The 12,077-nt window shown below is 35.6% G+C and overlaps 1 protein-coding gene across 4 annotated transcripts in view; it reads right to left on the reverse strand.

The window, feature by feature from the left end:
- Window positions 1–12,077, reverse strand: part of LOC145693286 (clavesin-2) — a 90,244-nt gene that overhangs the window by 14,662 nt on the left and 63,505 nt on the right. For all 4 annotated transcript variants that reach the window (XM_081769135.1, XM_081769136.1, XM_081769137.1 and 1 more), the window contains one exon: window positions 7,662–7,769. In XM_081769135.1, the coding sequence (XP_081625261.1) occupies window positions 7,662–7,769 (108 nt within the window). The remainder of the gene's footprint in view (window positions 1–7,661; window positions 7,770–12,077) is intronic.

The raw sequence follows: 12,077 nt of genomic DNA on the forward strand, positions 1-12,077 counted from the left end.
GTCACTTCGCCGGTGACATCGTATTTGTCTCAGATGTCATGAAGGAACTGCAAACATACAATAGAAGAGTCCAATTTCAAGAACAACGAACTGGGATTGAAAATAATTATGGAGAAGAGAAAAATGAGTTGAACAATTTTGCGAGTAAGTCAAGGACAGAAGTCGAATATATGGAATTAAAAATAAATACCTATGTCTACCTGAGACAGAACATATCCACGAAGAGCAACATTAAAGTAAAAATAACGGACATGTGATGCTTGGTTGGAGCACATTCAGAAGGAACAATTTCATATTAAAACTTAAAGTGCCAATGTGTTTCAATAAATACTACAAATTACCCGCAAGCATTTTGGTAGCATATAAAAGGATATATTGCAAAAAGAAATGATAATCGGTAGACAGAAACAATTCTTATAGAAAAGAATATAATATTTTGTTGACGTTAAGCCTATAATTAGACAATAGACAACATTAATGTAATATACTTGGTTATGAATTACTATATGCTACCTTATACTTACAATTCATACTTATTTGGTAACAATAATTTTTTTTTTATTTTGTGGTACCACCAATGAGCATATGAGTTTTTAGATTAATCAAATTCATTAATCCTCCGGGACGCGCGCTGTTGTATAAAGTACGACAGACACAGGTTTTTTTTTTTGGTTTAACTGGTGTAATTTTGAGTTGAGCAATTGGCAGTCACAATGTATTCTTCAGTCATTTCTCCCCTTATCCCTCTCTCGCCGGACGTCGCTCTGTTCACGGTCAGTTAATTGTCAGTGAGAATTGAAACAATTCGCGTCGTGGTTGTTGGACTTTGCACAACGCGCGCGTCCTCGCGTAGTGTTTTTTTTAAACACAGTTTGTGTTTTATTTTTTGAAAATTGTGTACACTATGTCTGAAGTAGTTAATACGAGTGAAATTGACCACATACTTGCTGAAAGTCCTGAAGATGACGATGGCATTGATGGTTTTATTAGTCAAAATACATCAGATAGTGATGAAGTGGTTGAAAATAACTATTCATCGGATGAAAGTGAAATCGAAGGTGATGGAGAGACTGATGTCGAACTAAGTGATGACGCTGAATTTGTTCTTGGTAAGGATGGAGAGACAATTTGGTGGACATCCGAAATAGCACACATTAGCAAGACCAAAAAACGAAACATCGTGAAAAACCTTCCTGGACCAACACAACGTGCCAGGAACGTAAGTAATGAAATTGAAACCTTCTAATCAATGATAAATCTTGAAATGATTGATGAAATCTTAGAATGTACTAATAAATATATAATTCCTATTTCACACAAATTTATTAGAGAACGAGACTGCTTACAATCAAACAAAACTGAGCTTATGACATTATTTGGAGTCCTATATTTGATCAATAGAAGAAAGAGTAGTCATGTAAATGTCAGAGAACTATGGGCTCGTGATGGCACAGGAATAACAGTTATTAGGGGAGCTATGAGCTACAAACGCTTTTTATTCTTACTAAATTGTATGAGATTCGATGACAAAGCCACTCGAGATGATCGCAAGAAGTTTGACAAACTTGCTGCAATGATGCAATAAGATACATTTGCAAAGAATTGCATTGAGAATTACAATACATCTTAATTTGTGACAATTGATGAGATGTTGCATCGCTTTCGAGATCGGTGTTCTTTTGTGTAGTACATGCCAAACAAACCGGCTAAGTATGGTTTGAAAATGTTCGCACTATGTGATGCAAAAGCGTTTTATTGCAAGAACTTCGAAGTTTACTGTGGGAGGCAACCACAGGGTCCGTATGAAACAGCAAATAGCGCCCTTGACATAGCAAAACGGCTGGTAAAACCAATTGAATAATATAATAAAGACGTAACGACCGACAATTGTTATGCAAGCGTTCTACTTGCTGATTACTTGTTGAATAATGGACTTACTTTGATTGGAACTTTGAAAAAGAACAAGTCATGTATACCACCCTCGTTTTTACCGAATAAAACTAAAGACGTTGGCAGCTCTATGTGGATGGATTCCAGGACGATAAAACTTTAGTTTCTTATGTGACCAGAAAAAACAAAGGGGTTATACTTTCGTCGACAATGCATGACAGAAAAGTAACTGATGAAGACACTGGTAAATCGGAAATAATCATAGATTATAACAAGACCAAAGGTGGAGTTGACACGTACGACGCATGGTGCGACGTACTCTGTATCTAGGGTTACGAAACACTGGCCTTTAGCTCTATTTTTTGTGTTTATGAACATAGCTAGCATCAATGCAAGGGTCATTTTAAATTTTAATAAAAATGACCAACCACCATGCAGAAGAAAGGTATTTTAAAAAAATCTAGCCATGAGTTTGATGAAGAACACTTGGAAATGAGAGCTAATATTAGGTCACTTCCACTTCCTCTGGACGTAAGCACCTTTTTAGCAAGATACAGTACCACCGCCATGGAAGAGAAAGAGGTTGAGCAGCCTGCTAAGAAAAAAGGAACATGCTGGTTGTGTGGAAGAAAAAAAAAAACTTTTCTACGACAATGAGGTGCAACATGTCTTCACGATTTGTTTGCAAGAAACACGCTGAGAATTTGTTTCCGCTACAAGCAAGGCATTGACAACGAAGATAGCGATGATTAATGGGGCTCAAAAGTTAGTTACGTGCTTATGTAAATCATGTAATAACAGTCATTATTTGTTAAAGTATGATTTGATTTTGTAAAATACGCGTTTTCTAGTATTATTTTTTAATTGTTCTAATATTATTGTTTCCATTACACTTATCCTTTTTAATGTAAACACCTTCAAAATTACGATTAGGTACTTAAAGTTGATTATATATTACAAACTAAACTAACTCTATTGCAGTATTATTTGTATCAACCAATAGAACGTACAAAAATCGTCTGTTGTACAAAGTACAACGCGCGCGTCCTCGTGTTATACGAAAAGGCGCGCATCGCAGAGGGTTAATGTTGTAAAAAGGTATTGACATTAGGCATTTATATAATTTAGATTTAAATATATCCATAAACAAATAACGTATGTAAGTTGATAATGCATTCATTAATGTTAAATATACAGCGACATAGCTATCTATCTACAAGAGTCTACATCACTATACTTCTTTTTCCATACTCTTATTTTTATTTTTGCTAATTTGTACCATTATGTATTTCTTACTATTATTCTATTTATTCTGCTCCTTTTCATTCTGTAGTATATGCTGGCTGTTCAAAAACGATTATACACTGTATAATTGTGAGTAACTCTCAAACGAATTGACTGAAACGTCTCATTTTTGGTAATGTCATAGTTTAATATTCTGTTGTTATATTACATCCCAATAATGGTTTCATTTTCTTCTTTGTATAGGTGTCCTGAGAAAAGCAACATGGTTCCAAAGTTGACATTTAAAGAAAGAAAGACGGGCTGGAAGTGGAACATGAAATACGAAGCCATCAATGAGGTAGAATGACACTTGCGAAGTTAATTTGGAACATAACCCCTGACACGTTTAACAATTGCCCGAATTCGTAATAAATTTGGAGCCTACAGTTTACAAGTGTACACAAAAACGATTCTGGACAATCTGTCATAGCAACAAGTCCTGCTAACTCCCGTTAATTCACTCGCTCAACACAGAAATCTGTGAGACAGTGTGTCTGTGAAACTGGTATGAGTCGCGCAGGTCTCTATAGGAACAAGAGGTTTTGTTTTCAACAAAATGTTGCTCCACCTCACTATCGTCATCTTACCAGGGAATTTCTCAATAAAAGTTTAACTAAACAATTAATAGATCGAAAAGGATTTGTTGAGTATCCCGCATGTTTCCTAGACCTCACTCCTCTAGACTTTTATCTATGGGGATCTATCAGGAACATTTATGGAGAAAGCCTTGTACATTGCATGACCCATAAGCAATCATTGAACGTTCCTGTACAGATATCGAATTTGAGTTTGAGTTTTGCGTCCCATTCAGCAATGAAGGTATATGAGACGTGAACCTACAGCTTAACGTGGAATCCGAACCACATGAGCTTCATCGAGAATCAAACTCGGATCTCCCACCCCAAAGGCGCGTGCCCTATGTACATAGCCACGAGGGAACTCTGTATAGATATTGAACTTAGCACTAGTAGTCGGTAGTTCTTGCAGCAGCTTGGTGGTATCGCCAATGTGTTGATGCTAACTACCAACAGTTTAAACACACAAATTAATATAGTCCTTCGTCACTCATTGTAATGTAATAACACTACCAAAAATTAGATGTTTCTGTTAGTCCGTTAGAGAGTTATTCACAATTAAACAATTTGTACACTTTTTGAACAACTCTGTATTATTATTGTCATGTTTAAATTATAATTTATTGTTTATTAATTTCTTTATTTAGCTCTGCCCAGTCGTCTAGTGGCTAGTGCGTGTGCCTTTGGTGCACATTATCCTGGGTTTGATTCTCAGTGGAAGAACACAGAAAAATTACTTTCATAATCATTTACTTTCAATAATTATTCGTCTTTAACCGTGAATCATTAAATTTAAAAAAAATCAATTTCTTTATTAGTATATATGTTATGTTTTTATTTATTTTTTTAATTCCTTTCCTATTATCTCGAACAAGTACACATATATACATTCCTCTTCACTTATTACATCTTTCTCCATTCCATTAGTTTTACCTTCCTCCACTGCATTCTCCCTACTTCCAACATGGCAAGACTATTACGAACTCTGTATTAAAATATTATGTAAGTTCAATACTTTACAATTACTTTTGTATTCTTTTATTTTCTCATCTCTTTCCAACACCACATCCCTATCTGACGCAACATATAGCGAAAGTGCTCCTTTTTTTTTTGTAGTATGTGTGTGTAATTATGTATTTGCTATCTTTTAGTACTTAATTCATTTTTCATTCTCTTGTTCCAACTACCTGTATAGTTTATTTTACTTGATGATTGTTATTAGTGTGTAGAAATGTTTATACATCGTAAGTGAAGAAAAAATTATATTTCATATTCAACTAGTCTGGGTTATAGATGTATAAAAAGAATACACTAGAAATAAGAAATGAATAATCAGATATTTTTAAGCAAATACTCATTCGAAAGAAAATATTGAAGACCAGCTTGATAACATCGTTATCACCACGCTGTGCGCTGCATGTCGGGAAACCTCTCATTGTTGGTATCGGGGCGTGCTTCTTTGCTTTGATATTCATTATGTGAACCCTACAGCGGAAAGTGCACTGTATATTTGGACTAGTAGAATTTAAATATGTTACATGTGTTCAGCGGCGTGCAATGGTGGAATGGAATGTGGAACCTCTCACACGGATCTTTATGAGGGAGACAAAACTCAAGAGAAACCAGTAGTTTGCTGCCTCAGGAAGGAAAAAAAATCCAAGGAAGTGAGTATTCCAACAGATTGTTGATTGCAGGAAGTGTATTCTCGGAGTCCACAGAAATCGGTCAGGCAGACTAGTAAAGAATTAGGAATTCTTCGCAGCCTGTCTTGCCGATTTCCCTGGACTCCTAGGGAACATCTTCAGGACATAGTTAACAGTCCGTTAGGTCACAATTCTTTCTTCAATGTTTTCCTGCCTCAGGAGCAAACTACCAATTTCTCTAAGAGCTTAGTCTCACTTGTAAATAGTTTTGCATGTGAAAGATCCATGTTCTCTTCTACCTTTACATGCCCTAAGCACATGTAACGGATTTAAAGTCTAATAGTCACAGTGCACTTTCCGCTGGGGGTTAACATTATGAATAACAAAGCTATAGAAGAGCAAGTTCCGATACCAACAGCGAAAACTCTCCCGACATTAAGCGCGAAGCGTGGTGGCTGTTCTATTGCCAAGCTGACCATAAAACTTGAAGACATTTCCTTTCGAATAAACATTTGTCTTTTTTTTTTTTTTTTTTTTGTTTTGTTTTGTGTGTTTGTTTTTCTCTGTGTGTGTGGTGTGTGTGTGTGTGTGTGTGTTTGGATGTGCTTCCCCTATACCTTTAGCTCGAATACCCTGTACTATATAGTGCATGTATGGGATGTCCTTTGAAATATATGTACTAGTACGCATAGACGTGTGAAAATAGTACATACATATCAGTTCACAGGAAATATATTGAGAAACACTAAAACTGGCGAAACATTGCAGAAAAATGAATTGAAAAGTTCAGATTAGTCGCACCTGAAATGTAAAACTAGCCTATTTAGCTTAATGCTAGATCAGAAGGTTAACATTTACAGTTTAGTGTAATTGATCGGAATCCAAACTGTGTGTGTAGGCTGAAGTAAAGGAGACAACAATAATATTTATCATATTCCATATGCTAACACTTAGACCACCGACACAGTCAAGTAAAAGCCAGTAAAAGTACATACTCAAACGATACCTCATTTCACATGAAAACTAAAACAAGTTATGGAATCTTTACCTTATAATGTAGCGCTTTGCGCCAAATTTTCTTTCCCGTTTCTTGAATAAATTTAGTGTCATGAATTGCTAGAAAAATTTACTAAGAACTTCTTTCACCATTTTCGAGGCTTAGGTTTGTGTATACTCGTATATATGAATTGAATCATGTCTTCACGTTCAACAAATACTACTTTCTGAGAGACTTCAGTTGTCCTTGAATATAATATACCTGTTTTTTATGTTTGATTTCGTGTGTTATTTTCAAGTTCAACTAAGGGTTATGTAAATAGTATTGTACTTTTGAGACTAGAAAGAAATGTACAAACTCTAATCAACCATATGACAATATAATAATAATAATAATAATAATAAAATTATTTTATATATATATATATATATATATATATATATATATATATATATATATATATATTAGAAAAAGTAATCAGCGAGTAAACCCGTACAATTATGAAAATTGTATACCTTCGACCAATCACCTATAGAGAGCCTTCATCTTCTATATGCCTAGCACAGACAAGAGTTCCCAGATCAACATTGCTCCCTTCCTAGTAATATTCTCACTCTAATGTCCACAGGTAGTGTAGTTGTAACGCGTACGCTGGTATCTTAATATAGTCTTGGTCTCCTGCTAGGATTTTTTTTCTTGAGCATGAAGTAAAGTCAACTCCAACCTATCACGAGGAACATGTACCAGAGTTTATGACATCGGGCGAATCTTGGTGGGTATCTCTAACTACAGTCTCCTGGATTATACTACGTGATCTAAATTGTAAGCTAGAGGCCTGTAAGTAACATCCTAATATAAACTTGTAAGTAACATCCTGAAATGTGCCCTAGAGTCAGCATTTTAAGCACAGTTTTCTCTGATTCTGTTCAAATTGCCATTAAAAACTGGCCACTGCGCTGACAGGTATATGTTATCGGTTAAAATGAACAGTCTGCAGCATACTGAAATCTTTCAGTTCAACGTCCGACGATTATACCATTTAGGCTAAGGGAGACGAATGATTAGAGGAAGTGAATATGCCCCCCCCCCCCTTCCAATGCAGTGTACTGAACTCAATAGATGTATGATTGTATGTCTCCTTCAGTATTTTGCTTTCGTAACTTACCGATAAACATTCGCATTAGAACTTTTGTCTGTGTTAGGTATACTTGAAATATCATTTTGTGTATTCGTGTATTATAGATCAAAATAATTAAACGACTTATCACTTACTTGTTCGTATGTTGCCTGGCTGAGAAATGGATACACCATGTTGAACACCAAACTGAACATTGATAGAGTCCTCATGAAGTGATATGATTTAGATTTCGCAGGTAGCATCTGCAACAGAAATTTTGCAATGGCAAATGAAACGAATTATATGTATTAGGGTTACTAGCTTTAGAAAATAAAAAAGAAGGGCCACTTTGCAAACTGGAGTAATTTTACAATACACGTAGATATATTCATTTTATGTCGTTATTCATTCCAGTGAGAAAGATGCCTCAAGCTTTTTAAGTCTTGTGTATTACCATGAAAAATATAGCATAGAAGATACCCTTAGAGATCCCAATTAAAAATAAACACAGAAGTTTTATACACATACATTTCAAAACAGCCCTTTATTGCGTTACTCTCTAACTCAGACTGTCATCTTCGACATCACTGACATCATCGTCATGTAAAATAGAAAAGAAATACTTGATGACCTCGTCACCAGATAACAGGCGCAACTACAACCCAGAATAGTGAAGTCATGTCATCTTCTTGGTATTGTAAACAGGTTTTAAGACATCTGCTGCTTCAAACAATAACCGTAGGAAGATGGAGACAAGGTCACAAACAATGCAGCGTAATGTAAGAAAACTTTTTTTTTTAACTGCACTTATTATGTCACTTAGGAAGATGGAGACAAGGTCACAAACAATGCAGCGTAATGTAAGAAAACTTTTTTTTTTAACTGCACTTATTATGTCAATAACGAAGCAAATTTCGAAAACAATATATTAATAGTTTCTACCATCTATTGAGCATTATGTAAACTACTAATTTTGCTCATTTGGTAAGAAAAAACAAACAAACGAAAAAAAAAAGAGAAAATTGATTATTTACGTGGGTATTACCTTGGGGTCTTTTTACGACACTGGTAGTAAAAATTATTTTTTACGTATAACAGCAAAACAACAGGCAACGGTATTTTGTGTTCAATATATTAAACATACACAGGGGAGAAAATGCAAGAACAGAATTTTAGATATCCATGTTCATTTAAGAGATATACTGCATTAAATATCTCTGGGTCCCAAAAGGATCTCACGGTAGTACACAAAGGTTAAAATAACAATATTTTTGTTTATTTAACCGTATTCAATTTTAGTTTTCACATTACCTTTCAACGCTTAACAGAAACCAGAAATAAAGGTATCGACTGTCCAATATTTTTTGATGGTTGAATATCTTGTAAAGGGCTAGTCTTTCCAATAAAAAAAATGTATAGGACAATACAATAAATTACTATATACTAAATAACTAAGAGTTTTTAAAAATGCGTCCTGTTTGAATTTTTCTAGGGACATCGGCGACTTTCTAAAAAAATGTACAATCCCATTAAAAACGGAACATTTAGTTATCCTAATATACAGGGTGACCCATTTTAATCTTTCCACGAAAATATCTCGAAACCGATTGAACATAAATGAACTGAACAAAAACTCAAATAGGAAATACCATGGGAAAAATCGAATTTTAATGTCGCGGTGTCCCCAGGGCCGCTCTTCAAGGGGGCCCGGGGCCCAACTTTAAAAGTTTAAATGGGAACATGGGGCAACTGACACGTCGTTCGATATATGTTCAAAAACTAAAAAGCGATGTCGCAAAAGATTTTTCATATCGGTCACCGTATTCAAAATGGCCGCCAAGATATGTTACCTGTATCAGATAAAAATCCAGTACCACTAATATGAAAACGGTTGAACATAAATGAACCAAACAGAAACTCAGATAGGAAAGCCATGAGACAAATCGAATGATGTTGTCGCGGTGCCTACTAGCGCCGCCTTTCATGAGGGCCTAGGCCCAACTTAGAAATTTTAAACAAAAATATGGGTCAAGTGATACCTCGTTCGATAGATCTTCATACACTAAACAGCGTTGTGGTAAAAGATTGTTTATATGGGTCACCGTTTTCAAAATGACCGCCAAGACATGGTGCCTTTACCAGATAAAACGTCCAGTACCACTAATATGAAAACGTTTGGAGATAAATGAACAGGATAAAAGTCGTACAGGAAATCACAGAGGGTATTTATTATTCCACGCCTCGAGAATAATCCAACGGAGAAAAAGATTATTAAAGTATAAATGACATAATGCTAAAGAGGAAATCTAATTGTTAGAAAATTATCTTCCAGATATCCCTCCGTAAGTGGGTGAAGCAGGAATGAATGGTAAAATCTCAAATGAGAACCCCACTTTTACTTGCAATAGGTATGGTTTGTCTGAAACATTTGGATGTGCAAGTGACTGGTACTGTAATAAACCGATATTGTGCAGACGACTTTTGAGCAAAACCAACGTTTGAACACATTGTTCTAAAATTGCATTGTTCAACAAATTGGTTTCGCATTTCAGTTGATTCATTTTTGCACAAATCATTGCCTGTAATCAAAATGGAAGGTACCATTTAACATGAATTTTACCTACTTTTTTCATTACAGACATCTATCTCTTATAAAAACACATTTCAGATAATTTTGTTGTGTATATACAATTTGCAAAAGCTAAAGTTCTCATTTGCAATTTCACCGTTCTTTCCCGTCCCGCTTCACCCACTTACGGAGGACATTGGAACGATGATTTTCTAGGAATTAGATTTTCTCCTTTGTATTATAGCACTTTTACTCGAATCATCTTCTTCTCTGTTGCAACATTTTCGAGCCGTGAAATGATAAATACCCTCTGTGATTTCCTATGGGAGTTTTATGCTGTTCATCCGTTATTATCTTCAACCGTTTTCATATTAGTGGCACTGGACGTTTTACCTGGTACAGGCACCATGTCTTGGCGGCCATTTTGAAAACGGTGACCCATATGAACAATCTTTTGCCACAATTCTGTTTAGTGTATGAAGATCTATCGAACGAGTATCACTTGACCCATATTTTCGTTTAAAATTTTTAAGTTGGGCCTGGGCTCTCATGAAAGGTGGCCCTGGGGGCGCCGCGACATCACCATTCGATTTGCCCCGTGGTATTTCCTATTCGAGTTTTTGTTAAGTTCATTTATGTTCAACCGTTTTCAAGAAATTTCCGTGGAAAGATTAAAATGAGCCACGGTGTATAAGTTTAAATATAACTACTTTTCGATACGATTTGGAATAATTAGATTACGCTAGACTGTTAAAATATTATTGATGTTAGTAGTGTTATATCTACATTCACATTCATAAAAGGTATCGTGAAGAAGGGGTAGGCTAAGAGGGTGGCTTCATTATCATTCACTTGTAACCTGTTCATTTGTATGTTCTTTGTCAGCCCTTCCAAGCTGTGAATACTACTGCATAACTAGTGGATGATTGGTAGAAGTCTTGTATAAGGATGATCAGTGGATGTCTTCCTCTGAGGTACACTTGCACCATCTTGAACTGCTTGTACCTAAATTCAGCGTTCCATTTATAATATATATATATATATATATATATATATATATATATATATATATATATATATATATATATATATAGAGAGAGAGAGAGAGAGAGAGAGAGAGAGAGAGAAAGAAAGGTTTTAAAACATCTCCACCATTTTCGTATGTTCTTATTTGTTTAAGAGTTGTGATTTTGTTAATTCTGGATTTCATTCCTTTTTCGTCTCTCTTTTTACTTCAGAGCCTATGCTTTTGTCGACGGGAATGGTGATTTGCAGTTCCTCCCATTCTCCTTGACCACATCGTTCTACACTGATTCTATAGCGAGGACATATCTACAGAATTGTTAGAAAAGTAGCGCTAGTTCCTCCTACAAGAGCTTCGGTACTTCGTTACGGAGATCACACACTTTTAAAATATGAAATAACTTTCTTAAGTAAAAACAAACTGCTAGGGAAGTGTAAAAAAATCATTTTAATATTTCTTGGAATTTTTATGCATCCTAAACTTCTGACGGAATTTCATGTGAATAAGGTATTCTAGGTTTTGCGTTTATCATTTTGTTTCATTGTTATTACTGAAGAATGATGAATGGACCGCTAGATGTCGTCTCTTACGGGTTGAGCAATTTGCAATCTTCCAGAAATTCTAAATTGTAAGTACTATAAAGGTAACCAAAGGTCTGGTATATCTTCCGTCCCGCTACAGCGGCGTTTGACCCCAGTTTGAACTCGTACAGCATACACGCTCTTATGACGCTCTGTGGAGGTCTCATGTTCACTCTGTCCTTACTATAAAGGTAACCAAGAAAGTTCTCCCGCTTTTTGTGCAGGTCTGTGTTCAATTGGCCCTCACACCATGAGTTGGATGCGAATGGAGATAAGGCGAAGGTTAGTTGTTGGTGTGGGTATATGCAATATACTACCTGGTTGGGGCAGTTCAGTTACACCGTGAACTTGTGTAAGGACATAGTGAACATGGGACCTCCACAGAGCGTCATAAGAG

The sequence above is a fragment of the Thermobia domestica genome, chromosome 8 (genome assembly GCF_964235325.1).
Source record: "Thermobia domestica chromosome 8, izTheDome1.hap1.1, whole genome shotgun sequence".
Taxonomy (NCBI): Eukaryota; Metazoa; Arthropoda; class Insecta; order Zygentoma; family Lepismatidae; genus Thermobia; species Thermobia domestica.